Below are 15341 nucleotides of genomic sequence, written 5' to 3'. Positions count from 1 at the left end.
TTTCTTTGTACCATCATTGGGCGTGGCCTTCGAGATAGAGAGTTTTTAGAAAATTACTTTGAGACAGATGAAAATACATTAGTTTAACATAGTAAATGCAAGGATTTTTTCATTTTCCCAGATAGAGAGGTTTGACTGTATATATACATGTGTGTATTTCTATCTATATAAGTTATTTAACCTGGATATAGTATTTTTCATACTAATGTATCCCGAACATGAATTCACATGTTCCTATTTATTTGTATTATACATTATATATGGTCAATTCCATTTTTCTTTAAAAACAAAGGTGGAATGACATTCTGTTAATTCTTTCTTTTTTTGTAAATACATTAAAAGTTGTTAAATTAGCAGTTTCATATCGAAGTACCAAGACCATTTTATTTTGAAGATTGTGTAATTAATGGGTTCTAGAAATTCCATCTGCCCTGAACATGTGAGTGACTATATGATCCACCAAATCAGAATATGCAGAAATCTGTGACATACATCTCGGAACAATCAGTGCTACTGCCGAACAATCTGGAAGGATTTTAAGAAAAGTGTAGAAAACACTGTTATGGGAATTTTTACCTCTGAGCATTTCCAGTCAGCTGAGAGCTCGTTGAAGAACAATTCTAAACATTCTGAGTGAGTGACCATACTACTATGCATAAGTAATAGTTATGAGTGAGTATATTTGTAATTAAGTTAGTGACCATATGAGTGAAGTCACTCATTCAGTCTCTCATATTGTCACTTTCCACTTATTCATAATCGCTCACACGGTCAAGGCAGACGAAATGTCAGAAGCGAAATTTACATAAACTGTAATTAACTTACGTGTCCCTGGAGTTTCCGTACCATTTCCTGCAAGACAATCCAGATTCAAAATGTTGCTCTTTAATCAATGCGGTTGGTGTTTTTTTATTTCATGGAATCACACGGAAGTTATTCTTTAGCCCTTTAACTCACCTCCCATCTTCTGTAGTAGGGGTGGCCAACACAACCCATTCTTTCTGTTCGTGGGCCAGCATATAATGGTCAGCTTTCTTTCAACCCAAGCATAACTCTGGTGTATCACCAAAGGCAATTTACTACCTATTGAGTTGTGCAAGAAGTGTATATAGGGTTGCCAGACGTTCTGTTTTGGAAAATTTGCCTTTTTCCTTTCAAGGTTTTGGAATTGTTTTCTTTCTTTCTTCTCACTTTGAAACATCCATTCATTGACATGTACAGTCAAACCTCGTTAATGAGTCACTCTTGGGAGAGAAAAAATATGACTTGATAAGCGGAGTGACTCGTTAAACGGAGTAAGCCATAGCTGTGCCAATTCCTGCATGAAGGTAATTGGGACTTCCAAAAAGTGATCCGGTAAGCGGAGTGACGTGTTAACCAGGTGACGCACTAACGAGGTTTGACTGTATTTCTGTGTGTGTGTGTTTTTTTTTTGTCATTGACCAATAGCCATCAAAATTTCCAGAATTTTTTCTATTTTTACTATCGACAAGGGTGGGAACACTGCGCAAAAATTATCTTGCAGCATCTTACTCTAATAGTGTACTTCCGTGTTTTTTTGCACCAAATAGCGAATTTTGCCTCAGTATGCTCGGAATTTTAGAAAGGACGCCAAAACATTTTGGTTCTTGCTTGCCGTGAAACGATTCTTTCTAAGAGCATTTTATTTCTCTGTACTTTTAAGCACCACCCCCTTCCATCTTCTGTAGTCATGCTATCTCGTGACCTTGAAAAAATAGAGGTCTCTGTTGGAAAGTAGTTTGACTACACTGTAAAGTAAGTATTGGGAAAAAAACTTGCGGCTAATCATGCTTGCTTTTCACGCTTCGTAAGCACTACAGGGGTATTTTTTACATTTAAACGAAATTTTTTTCAATCAAAAATATTTAATTTTTATTTACCCTTCACAACTTTATCCCAACAGTTTTTTTTAAGTGTGACAAGCATGTCGAACCGATAATCCATCTGGTCTCTCATTGAAAGATTTGCCAGAAGTTCAGAAAAGTTTGCGAAATTAAAGAGAAAGTAGCGGATTTTTTTTTTACAATCAATTTTTGAATTTTTTCTCGGCAAGTGCAGCTGAAGATGGTTTGCAATGGTCTTTCAGCTGTAAAGCACAAATGTAAGTCAGTTTCCATTTTCTAAAAAAGAAAAAGTCGCCACTGGAAGCAGTAGAAATTACTATAGTTGATCGTCATTGCGTCAAACCCAGATGTTTCGTGAAAAATATTTTCATTCCTCGAGTAAACGAGCAAGTCCGCCGAATTATGAATGCTAATTAGCAACTTTCAGAATAACGAATGTTAAATCTCCAATGTTGCCAAATAACGAGTGCTGAATTGCCAAACATTGTGTTGATTCGTCCGAAATTCTCTCGCATTTTGTAACAATTTCTTTCAGAGTATAAAAAAAATTTAAAACCTATAGAAAATTTTTAGCCCATTTGAAGTGCTGCTGTTCCAGACTGCAAATAGTGCCATCTGTAAGCAAAAAGTATGTCATCTTAAATAGACTAGTGTGAAAAATTTTATGCCAGCCTCTCTCTTAAACAAGGTGTCGAAAGCCTGAACAACAAAAAACAAGCTGATTAAAAGATGTTTGATAACAAAAGACTGCATGGGCCTGTCATTTGGGGGATGGGGTGGTCAACGGGGAGCACCCCCCCCCCCTCGGCTTTGAAAAATTCACTAGAAATGGTACATTCATTGAGTTCATGCTCTTTGATCCTTCCTTCCCCCCCCCCCCCGCAGAAAAATTTGAAATGATGGTGCCTGTGTGTGCAGTTGTTTTATTTTGAAAAGGGGTGGGGGTAAACGAAACTATTCTTGTAAGTTAATTTCACTACTCCAATTTATAAATATCTGCTCAAAAACTAATCCAAATCCTATATTTGGCTGCTCCGAAATAAGACTTCATCACTTCGCACCCCTGTATCAAGCTTATATTACTATATGTAAGCCAGGTCGTTTTTTTGTGGTTCTCCTTTAGAGGAATTGTGGCACAATAGTGGTGCCACATCTGTCTTAGGAAAATTAGGAAAAATGATGTCAGTAAGGGTGCGCATCCTCCTTTCTGAGTTTTCGAATCTGGTAACCCTAAGTGTATGTGTCTATGGGTACTACTAGTCTGAGTGCATATCCAGTGTGTGTGTGTGTGTGTTTGATTTTTCATTCCTGCCATCTATATTTCAAATTAAGAGGAATGAAGTTATATGATTGAATATTTGTACTGTTGCTCTCTGTGACGAGACTTTTTAATTGGGAGATTAAATTCAAAATTGGGAATTGAAGAAAACCAACTGCAGCTGACAACCACTGTGGGGTTAGAACCTGGGTTCTTGCAATTCGAGTCCACTGCCACCCAACCACCACAGCAGCATCATGAGCTGCATCGGGGATGTCCTGTCACACATCCATTGCTTATCCGATTGAGATGCATCACAAATTAGTTTTTCTTGCAAAACACATTCACGATTTTTATTTTACAGATAAAACATTTTTTTTTTGCAAATATTATTTTTCCTTACCCTTGACTAGCGGCAGCATAGGTATTACGAGAAATTGATTTACACACCAGTATTCTTCGGATAAAAAGCATTTCAAAAGCCAGTCAGGTGGAGTGCATTAACCATCCTCTCCAAAGGTATACGGAATGGATAAACTTGTGTTGGTAACAAGATAAAATGGATCAGCTGCTAACAGGTACAGACCTGTGGCGAGTGGAAAGAAGCCACTCCGTCCTAAGAAGTGTTATTTAATTGTAGATCAATTCTGCAATTTCCCCAACTTAGAGGCACAAATGCAAGCCAGTCTTTTATTTGAAACAGTCTCTCTGCAGACAGCGGGCATAGAGAGACCTTCAACACATACTTACAAAACATGAAAATTCAAGCATTTGTCATTTTCACTTGAAAATGTAAAAGACAATGAATGAACGCCGGACTTATCCCATTTCCGAGATCTCTTCCAGCCGAGCTTCGTGGCAGAGTCTGGAACAAAGTGAGTGCACTTTACAGTGCGAGTGTGTCTGATATTTCAGTGCTGCCATCTAAACTTCAAATTGTGAGTGAAGTGTAAACGTTGTAGGCCTGTTGCTTTCTGTGGCGAGACTTTTTTAACGGCGAGATCGGCTCACATTCGCGCCTTAAAGTTGGGAACCACTGAAAACCAACTTCAGCTGACCACCACTGCGGCAACGGTGGGGTTCAAACCCGGGACCTCGCGATGCGAGTCCATCACTATGACCACCACAGCGGTGGCGTGTGCAACTGGTCATTCGGCCTCATGTGCGCCGGTGGGGTTCGAACCTGGATCCTCGCGAAATGTGAAAGACAGATGGCAGCACCAGTATAATACGAAGCACGCATAAATCTGACAATGTAAATGGCTTAGACTCTATAAGGTTGCAGCAACATTGGTGATTTCTAATCAGGCCCCTTGTCAACCAAGAATTTTTTAAATCGCGAAACATCAACATTGTGGAAATTAAAGATGACAGCCGAAAAAAAAATTCAAATTGTACCCAAAATTTACAAGGCTAGCACTTAAGTGATGAGCGCCAACACAAGATGCTACTGACGATATAAATTAATGATACTTAAAAAAGAGGATAGCACATTTTGGCTGAAAAAACCATCCTGGTCACCAATAAAGAATTGTAAAAGCACCAAGATAAACAATTGTCAACTGGGGGAAAAACTGCCAGTTTGGCAGCAATCTCATAATCATGGAAGCTTTGCACATGCAAAAATTTTCGGCATGTACCGATTCATTGTAAATTCCTTAAATGAATAATCATGAGGCACATGTACGGTTAAGTAGTAATTTACTTGATTACCATATTTTTAGAACTCTATATGATAGGAAAGGAGCTTCAATAATGATAGTAAATGCAATTATTTTTATTTGAAGAAATTTATGAAGTTCACAAAGCAAATAGTAAAAAAAACCAAACTATAAATTCATTCATAATCGTCTTGAGCGTCATTATTCGCAGTTAAGCTTTCAAACAGATCATTCACTGAAGTAATACCTCTATCCGCCATGAGTTTCTCTTTTTCAAGACCCCTGACTTTTATCATGTAACACACCCTATCAACTTTACGCAGGCTAGCTTTCAGCGTGTGGTATTTCCTCACGAGCTTTCTGTCGTAGTCATCTCCGAGCACGTAGAAGGCTTCGGTAATAACTTTCAACACATTGCGTAACTCAAACGGCTCTTCCAAGCTACCGGACGAGACACACTTTCTCATGAGTTCTCCAGTCAGATCGGCAATACCAAGGAGAAAGTCCTCTTTGGTGAGCAGATCGATCATATTTCTTTTTGGGATGTCTTCTTCTTTCCTATCTTCAGATCCTTTCTGTGATGAAAAAAAATTATGTTAGTGAAACAACATTTCTCGCCAAGACAAAATATTTCTAAAAATTTGTTGCTTGGTAACTTTTGCATTGCTGGCAGCCATCTAAAATGCAACACCATGAAGGAAGTGTCCAAGACTTGAAATTTGCAAGATGTATAAAGCTCGATAATACATGCAAATGATCAGTATTGCTGAGGAAAGCACCCAAGTGACGTGATGATAAGATGTTCGTCTACCACCGGGAAGGTGGTTGTCATGGTCCCAGGTTTGCACGCAAAAGGAGGATATAGATAAGATATTTCCTCTAACGAACTTGAGGCGACCACACCAATAGACAGCACCTTCATTTCCAACCCATCTCATTAATGGCAGTAAATTGCAATATAGCGATATGGCCAGAGTTTGTGTTTGGTAAAGTAGTATTGCTGAGCAGCATATGTAAATTGTGTGCGCCATTGATGTTATTTGGAAGCACTACAAGAAGGAAGGAAAAAAATGCTGGTTTTAAGTGTTGAAATCATGTTTTCTTGCTGTTTATTTACGTGAGAAGCTTCAATATGCCTCACTGACAAAATATGGCAGTGAATCGAGTACGCTTGAGTTGGACAGAAGGATTATCGCTTATAGATACCAAGAATTATCCTTCCGAGAAATCTGTGATCGAGCTGAACAAAATCAAGCCATAGTGATAATGTGAATATGGAATCAGTAGATACAGGATGGATGAACCAACAGACGGTAACGATTGGACCAGCAACATCATCATATCACAGAACAGGAGAACAAACATGTTGTATGCATGGCAATGACATTGTATTTCAACATCAAGAACCCTAACTCAAGAATTAGGGTCTGTTGCATAGCAAATTGTGTTAGCATGTATCATTCAACATCGGCTGCAGCAGCAGGAAATTTTTCTGAAGGTACCCATACGACAGGTGTATGCAGCTACAATGTCGCATTGTATGTCAGACGTAGACAAACAAATGGCAGAACACATTATCTTCACTGCAACATCATGATAGTCATCCAAATCTGAGAACCACAGCAGGATACTGCATGGCCTCATACGGACCAGTATGCACCGCCATACTGATCTGTAACCTGGTGTTACGGTTTGGCACTGAATTTTGCTCCTGCACTCACCCTGTACGCAGTGATAACACACTCAAAAGCTGCCGCTACATCTAGGATATTTTGAAACTGGTTGTCCTCGCTCACCATCAAGGCTTGCCAGCAACCAAGTTTCAATACGAATCGTGACATGCATTATTCAACAAATCTTTTGTGCCCACCAGTTTACACTCCTTGGCATGCCTGTTCTCCCGATATATGTCGCTCATCAAACATATCTGGTCCATGATTGCTAGGTGCATGGCCCCAGCATTCACCACCAGGGCTAGGCTAGGTGAACTTTAGCAACACATGCAAGCAGCATAGACTGATATAACCCAAGCACACATCCAAAGTCTCTCAATGCCAAGATGTATTTCAGCAGTCATTGCTAGTCATGGCTACACATAAAATATTGATTTCTCAGTATTCCGCAAGTCTCAAATGGGACAATAAATTTGATAATTTCATGCTTGTAAATGATGCTATTTGTTCAATAAATATATGGCTTTGATATTTGTTGCCCTTCATTATGTCACATTTTGGATGGCCACCAGTATAGTACGGGATTATGATTACAAGTGGGAAAAGTAATATTTTCACTAACGTCTGCATCTTCATTGAACAAGAATTCGCCGCTGTGCAGATCATCCATTCGCAACATCCTCTTAGAAGACAAGTAATAGTAAAATGATGCAGCTTCCACAAATTCCTGCATACCTAGATGTTTATAATAGATGAAGTATGACTATCAAAGATGGAATAGAAAAATACAATATATATTCAGGTAAAATTTTCAAGTCTATAAAAAGCTACTAGTATTTTCACAGATGTACAGTATTTCCAGAACAGTTTCTGGTTTTAAACCTTGAAGCACAAATGTGAGCATATCCCCCGTTCATTTAAAAAGTCTCGCCGCAGAGACCACACAAGTATTCAATCACAAGTATCATATCAATTACACTTCACACATAATTTTAAATATAGATAGAAGTGTACGATTTGTCACGGTATCATTGTAATATTAGCCACATCGCGTTGTGTCTTTAACTTCAGATCTCCTTCGATTTTGAAGAGCAACCCACAAAATCCTGTAATAACCCGGGCCGTTAAACATTTTCTAAACTAATTATAATTTACTCTGAGAAACTCGAAAATAATACGTAAGCCTTTTAACTTTAACAATTTTATTCATTACAATATAAATTTACTCATTACAGTTCATTCTGGTACTGCACTATAACTTTTAACAGAGATGTGTGGGGCCAATTATACTAAAAACATGACAAGTAGTGAGGATGACTTACCCCAATAAGGCTGCTAGCCCTCCAATTCATCAAGTTCATCCTGCCTACTTCAGTCCGACCCTACAACTTTTTGGAACTCCCCCTTTTAGTTCTCTCTTAACTTTCAAACTCTCTCTCTCTCTCTCTCCTGTTTCTTTTCTCTCTTCTCTAAAATATGTTTATATTTTTTAATCATAGCTTAAAAAGGAGGAGTTGATATTATTTCAAGACTTTCCATTCACTAATCTTGTAATTTTCTTTTCCCGTCTGAGTGACTTTTTAGTATCAAACATAATCTCATTGGCTCTTCTCCTTCTTTGGGAAAAATCTCACGCACCCATAACCTTTGACCCAACCATTTAATTCAGATCTGTTTCACATCCATAGAAACCAAAGGAAAAGACGAACATTCCTTCATAAATCAATGCATTTGACCAGCGACAAAGATTAGCCTCATCTTATTTTACATAAGATTTTCAGTGCCGCGGTCTTCAGCTTGACACAAATAATATTTTACCCACCAATCGTTCTCAAATAGGGTCCTGTTTTATTACATTTTCTCATTATCACCGACTACATACAACTGCATTTCAAAATATAGCTTTTTCCATACATTCAACAACCTGTCTCATTGAAAACTTTCCCATCGCATGCGATTCACTATTACCCAAAATTTCACCTCTTGACCTACATTCTTATACTATTGTAGGTTTCTCTCTCAGTAGCCTCTTACTTTTCTTCCTTCTCTACTACATTTCCCCATACTATCTACAAACTATTTCAATTTTCTCTAACTACCTTAAATTAACTCATCTCGTTAAGATTAACTATCTTTAATTAACTCATCAAGTTAACAGAAGTACTAATTTTAAAATTTTTACAGACTATTGAAAAATTCTTATTTCGGCTGTGATTGAAAAAAATCCTTACTTTCAGGGAAAAAAAATTATTTACATAGAAAAAGTCTGTAGAAAATACTCCCCCCCCCCCCGAAATGACATCACATGATTAAAATAAATTGTCATTACTGTAAATCACAAACCTTTGACAATGAGAAGACAAAACTAGCTGAACAGTCAACATCAGTTTGGCTTTTTGATCTTTAAATCAATGAGATGAGTTCATCGGATAATTGCATTGGATGGTTATACGTCTCATTAAATCTGTCTCGTTTTTTTGCACCTGATGGCGATTTTATAAATAATCCAAGGATGATGTCACTCTCCGCTATCCATACAAAGGTTTCCAGTAGCTGGAAACTGAAGATGAATTTAGGAAAGAAAATGTGGTCCCCAGTTTCATCCGGGGTCCCCTACTCGCATCTGAGACCTTTTCTAATTGAATTGAATTCAGTCAGAACTAAATTTATAATGAACAAAAATTTATAAATATGATCGATCTCTAGAACCCTGGGCCAAGCACAAATCCACATTAGGGAAGGAGGGAATTCTTCCCAATAGTTGAATTATATGGGAAGAATAGGTCTCTGTAAAATACAAAACGATTCAACAGACTTATGTAATAAATCAATCTGCTGGGCCCTCACCCTGAGCTAGAGTTCAGTGAGATTCCCTCATGTGGGGTTCTATGCATGGCAGTCTCAACATCATGGGTCCCCTGGTTTAGTGATGCTCTCGTTCTTAGCTGGTAGTAACAGCTTACATATTAACATACCTACACTCAAAAATCATAGCACTGGATCTCTTCTCGTAAGGTTTCCCTTTGAACCATGAACAGCAATGCTAGATTCAGAAAGTAGTGACATTTTTTCCCACCATTTTTCATTCGAAAGCTTTATTTCTTCATAGTTCTCTGTGGCTCACTTCAGTACTTGTTGTGGCTCCCCTTTAATCTGCTTTTCACCTGTGGCCTACCCCTAGAACTTCCCGGGGCCCATAAGGTCCCAGGTTGAGAAACACTGCCCTAGACTACAAAGGCAACAAATCTAAATTTTTCTAATTTTTTTAGTATTTTCTTTCTTCCCTAAATTCATCTTTGCATCAGCCCGCTGTTGAAAACTTTTGTATAAATAAATAAACCTGAAGTTCTCTTTTCCACCCATACACAAACCATTTACAACTACATCGCCTCAGACTGTCGCCATACAAGATTGAGTAGGAATGCTGCAGTTCTATCTGATACACTGACAGGCATTGCTTTTACGCCCCTCCCGCCAAACTCCCCTTTCAGCTGGTGCACATTGTCATGTTATAAATTATATTATGGCATCCTATGCACATTATCCATATGTTCATCATTCAAGGACAACCCATAGCATACGCACAGCATAGACACATCTTTACATTTCTCAAATGACCCTCATAACTGCTTTTCAACCCCAAAGCAGAATGATCTGCGAGAAAAATTCCCATAACTGTATTTTCGACGTGAAAGTTATTTTCTTAGAGAATTGCGCATGAGATTGTGCCGAAAACTGCAACACACATCCCAGAAGATTCAGCTTTGTGGGTCCTCGCATTTGCTGAACTGAAAAAAAAAGTTTGATAACCACTTTTGGAACAATATTACAAGCTCTTAGAAGTTTCCACAGTACAAAATCTTACACTTTCAACATTGATTTCGATCTCTAAAAAATGGTACAATTTTTTTTTCAATAATAATTCTGATCTTTCCATATCTTCAATCGATTTGATGTCAAATCTCTCAAACATTATTGTAATTTATTTCTGTAGGTTCGACATAAATAGATTTTAATGTTTACATAAGTTTCTTTTATGGAAAAAAGGCAATGGTGAAAAAAAAAGTTTACCTGCACTGTAAGCCTGTTCGTATTGCCAAATTGTCTCTGTTGCTAACAGTCCTCCTATACCATAAGTGATGATATTATAAACATTCCTCAGCCTCTCTTTTGCCTCTGCCAGAATCTTTTCTTTCTTTTCAACATCCCTAGAGTTGAGTGTAAATCATTGCAGAATTTCGAAATACAACTTTTGAATAGATTCCAATGAGTATTTAAAAGAATTTTTAAGGATTAACACTTGCATAGTGTCTACCATATACCCAAAGGAAAATTCTGTGACTTTTCCTTGACTTATTAGGCAACATCAGTGATTTAACACTCGTTACTTGGTGACATCATTGGCAATTTAACACTAGTTATTTGACAGAATAGCTCTCTTGCTTGCAAAGCATTGCCGTAAGATTTGGCACAATGACAATCAATAACAGAAACTAGTTTCCGCTGCTCACTGTGGTGACTAATTTTTTTTTAATGAAAATCAGCTGGCATGGAGATAAAACCTGAGAAAATCATCTTCAGTCGACCTCCACGGCAGGATTGTGGGTATCCATCTACTTCAACAAACATCAACTCTGGCCATATTGCTATATTGCAATTTACTGCTATTAATGAGATGGGTTGGAAATGAAGGCGCTGTCTATCGGTGGTCGCCTCAAGTTCGTTAGGGAAAATATCTATATCCTCCCTTGGGTTCGGGACCATGACAGCAACCTTCAAGGTGGTAGACGAACATCTTACCCCTGTGCCACCCAGGCATCTATCTGGCATTCATGATGGGAAAGCCTGATAAGGAGGCCAGGATTTTTGGCAATAAAATCGAGCACAGGGAAAATCTGAAAATTGATTCACAAAAATAATGTCTCTTTCTTATTTTTGTCTTTTTCATGACTTCTGTGATTTTTTTTTCTTTCTCCATAATGGTAGAGACACCCTGACTCAGTGCTTCTAACAAGTGCTCATCAAAAATTCTCTGCTATTTAAAAGATTTACATATCTATATCTAAAACCTGAGCTAGAAAACTAACTTTTCGATGAAAACTAGTATCAATTATAAATGAATTGACACTAGTTTTCACAAAAAGTTTTCATTCAGGATGTGAATTTACATAATTGCTTTCATATATCAAAGACACAAGGCAGCAAGTCGCATTTTGTACCTGCAACAACGTTATTTCATTGTTTATTTTGTAAATTTTAATGAAAGATTTTGTTCACTTTACTATGGTCCTGCCAGTGTCTGCAAATCTCTTTTACAAGACTGTAAAAGAGGGGGTTTCACTCACTCTTTGCACGCTGTTGGACACATTGGCAGGACAATCCCCCTGGCTTTTTGAAAATACACTAAAAATGGTATATATACAAATATATATATACATACATTGAGTACATGTGCTTTGCCCGCCCCCCTTATGGAAAAAGTTGAAGTGACAGTCCTGGGGGGAGGGTTTCCACTGTGAAATGTATGTATTGTTTTAAAAGGATGAATGGTGTGTCCCTGCATACACCAAATTGTGTGGAAACCAAGGATTGATTCATTCTGCTGTATGCCGTCAATCAATAATGTAAGAAGATCCATAAAAATGTATAAATTGAGGCAACTTTCTATCTCAATGCACATGCCCGACCAGTTACTCGTGATAATGAGATTTAATATTTGAAGTAAGTGTTAAAATGTGTAGGTAGGTACTCCAGAACTCTGCTTGCAGGCATGAAATACTTGAAATTATTCAGCAGATGATTATTATGCGAATTACTTACGCAGTAGCTGACCTATGTAGATGGAATATTATTCGTTTGCTTTCAATTGTGACATCTCTACTTTTTTTGATAATCTTCTCACGCAGATCGTTTTTCTTATCCAATATCACTCTGCACTTTTCAAACACAGACAAGACTAAAAAAAGAAAGTAAACAACAAGATTTATTCAATAGAATCAACCACCGTATTTCTGTAATTGCGACGCTGTATGTCTAAATTAACACAACTACGTGTGTTTTGATGGTACAGTAAACCCCTCTTAACAGACACTCCAGATGAGGTCACCCCTTTTTTCTGGCCACATAACAATTTCTCTTAGTATAATAATGTATTTCAAGCCCCTGATTAACGTTCACCCCTCTTTTATGGATGATTCTTTGTCCTGTCGGTGTCTGGAAAAGAGGTTTTACTGTACTTACTGGTCATTCCCTATCATGTTCTTCTGACTAGAAAATCATACTGGCGCCTAAAATTTTCCAAATATGGTTGCTAAATTGGATTCTAAGGGTGACACAAGATTTTTTTATTTCATTACGCTATATCAAGGATTCTAAAACTTTTTACACCCGCAGTACACTTTTCCCTAATCAACGCTTATCCGCGGCTCTCCACAGCAGTTTAACAAAGAGTCTCTTTGGAAAAACTTTGTCAGCATCCCTGACGAAAATTGGCAGTACACCAGGACACAGTGCCACACAGTTTGAGAACCCCCACAGTACATCGTTTAATATGGGAAAAAGTTAAAGGAAACTTTATTTAGGACCATTTATTTTAGCAAAATACCATGCTTAACACCTAAGAAAAATTTGGCTTTTGCCTAAATACTTTTCCCTTTTGTGGAGCCCTGGGTATTTCCACAAAATGGCAGTGCTATTCATGATTCGGCAATATATTGGTAAATCTTGTTGAAAGCTGTGATTTAGCAGACAGAATCATAATTTTGTCTCATGCATTGCATGAAAATTTTAAATTGTCATTTTATGCGACTGAGAATATGTTTGTGCGAGTAATTTCTGGTAGAGAATGGCTTAGATACATGTCATCAATATCTATATTCGGTGAGTATTTTGATAGTAACTAGAGCAGGCATCTTCAACCTGTTGCTTGTGAGCACTGCTGTGCTCCTTGAAACACCCAGAGTGCTCGATGCCTGTGTCCGACTTCGTGCTCGAAAGCACTTGATCAACATTCCAATTAAATTCATTGTACAAATTGTATTCTGGATTGAAATCATCCCGATTTCATGCATTTGTATGTCAAATTTGATGAAAAGAGTACGCCTTTTTTTTTGATGATGGATACAGGGAGTGCTAGTGACTAGAAAAAGGTTGAAGACCTCTGAACGAGAGGCTGGTTTCTCAATAACCAAAAAAACTTCTAAACCAATCATTCTCACCAAAAGCTGTTGTTCAAATAATTAAAGATAAAAGGGGCCATTCAAGTATTACCTCAGTGGATTTTTAGTCATTTTTGACCCCTTCCCAGCAAAACACTGACCCCTTTCCCCCCCCCCCCCTTAGTCAGCAGCTCAGAATATTTTATATTTTCAAAAAGGGTGGTTGATGACGTAAGCAACCTTGAACCCCCCCCCCCCATGCTGCGGTAATACTTAAATCACCCCCAAACACACTAACTACACAATACTCTCAATCACTTAGACGTTGTTTTAAGTTAATTTTGAGAAAAAGTTATGGCGATTATGACCATCAACTCAACTCATAGCTGTTGGAAACATATAAGTATACAAAATACCACCAAATATAAAGTAGTGCCGCTATCAATTGAAAATACTGTTATAATACAAACTCCCTCAAGAGTTACTGAGGTTCATAATTTTGAATATTTGAGACAAGGAAGTATTAGGGAGAAATATAGGCTACAGGGTGTTTCGGCACCAGGTTTACAAACTTTTAGGAGGAGTAAAGTACGCCTAGACAATCAGAATCGCATATAATGCACAGCTGGAAATGCTGCCCTGATGTGATAGAGCATACAGAAAACAACAGTAAAATGGGTTTTTCCTATGAGCAGATTTTATGTGCAACGTGAACCACCCGTTAGACCAGACACGACCCAGGCTCTGTCCCTCCCGGGATAGCTTTTTACCCATGTGGGTTGGATGGCTCACTCCTTAGCACGACACACCATCCACTCACTAATAGGAAAAGAGATATGACCATTTTCTTACAGAGCACAACACGGCAGTGCTTTATGTTGACTGACTGCTTCTGAAGGAGTCAAATGTGTCACGTGACATACATTTCGCGGATCTTTTAACTTTTGTTGTGTTTTCTCCCGTCCCTTTCGGTCCTTCTATTATTGCACAAACATATGTGGATGTGCAGACGGCCAATGTGGTGGTCATAGTGAAGGAGGTCCGGAGTTCGAACTCTACTGGTGATGGCCAAGGTTGGTATGGCCGTATTGGTCTCTGTAGGAAAACAGTCATACTGCTTTTCTGATTGGTGAGTGGACGACGTGTCGAGATGGTCGATTCACGTAGCAGTAGCTCGCGGCACAAAAAACTTGCTCCTAGGAAAACCCGGCTTTAAAAAACATTTCCGATCCTATGTGATTCCAAGTCGTCTGGATGCATCCTAATTCCTCCTACAAGTTTGTAAACCTTCTTTCTGAGACACCATGCACATAATTTTTTTACTTTTCATTCGCCGCGTTTCCTCAACGTCAAAATCGGAGGCCATGACTTGTTTATAAAACTAAAACGCCTTTGTAGCAATGATAACATGGACGGTTTTGACTTTATGTGAGGGGATTATTGAGATTTGACGTTCAACCACGTTACGGGAAGGAAGGGCCGTCTCTATTCTACAGCTCATGGAGGAAAGAATAACAGGAGGTGACATCAGGCACGAAAATTGAAGCCGTTGTGGCAACCCTATGGGCTGACAAGTAAGCCCAAACAAACCGCTCTTTTCCCTATACTTAACATGTGTGTTTTGCCGGATCGAATTCTCTTAAAATATTAATAACTAAATAAATTTAAGCACCATGGCTGTTTAATGCGTCTTCAGGTAATCTACATGATCCGATAAAGGGGAAAGA

General features: G+C 38.2%; 1 protein-coding gene across 1 annotated transcript; it reads right to left on the bottom strand.

The window, feature by feature from the left end:
- Positions 1-4884: 4884 nt before the first annotated feature.
- Positions 4885-15116, bottom strand: Trax (Translin associated factor X). The gene is made up of 5 exons (XM_089249445.1): positions 14938-15116; positions 12278-12413; positions 10529-10665; positions 7080-7192; positions 4885-5359 (listed from the first exon to the last, which is right to left on the bottom strand). Exons 1-5 carry the CDS (start codon positions 14978-14980, stop codon positions 4961-4963), a joined length of 828 nt encoding a protein of 275 aa, XP_089105571.1. The 5' UTR covers positions 14981-15116; the 3' UTR covers positions 4885-4960.
- Between the last annotated feature and the right edge of the window lie 225 nt (positions 15117-15341).

Source organism: Pholcus phalangioides, unplaced genomic scaffold (genome assembly GCF_987345545.1).
Source record: "Pholcus phalangioides strain wild (caught in Gottingen) unplaced genomic scaffold, Ppha-v1.0 ptg000003l_1, whole genome shotgun sequence".
Classification (NCBI taxonomy): Eukaryota; Metazoa; Arthropoda; class Arachnida; order Araneae; family Pholcidae; genus Pholcus; species Pholcus phalangioides.
The sequence above is the reverse complement of the archived record's forward strand: the minus strand, read 5'-3'. Positions and strand labels throughout refer to the sequence as shown.

Bases quoted from the DNA above. Each gene is read 5' to 3' on its own strand.
- Trax (XM_089249445.1), bottom strand. From the start codon at position 14,980: ATGGCCTCCGATTTTGACGTTGAGGAAACGCGGCGAATGAAAA. The intron at 7,193-10,528 runs GTAAACTTTTTT...ATAAACATCTAG, and splicing joins CGAACAGGCTTACAGTGCAG to GTATGCAGGAATTTGTGGAA. The intron at 5,360-7,079 runs GTTAGTGAAAAT...TTTTCATCACAG, and splicing joins TGTTCAATGAAGATGCAGAC to AAAGGATCTGAAGATAGGAA.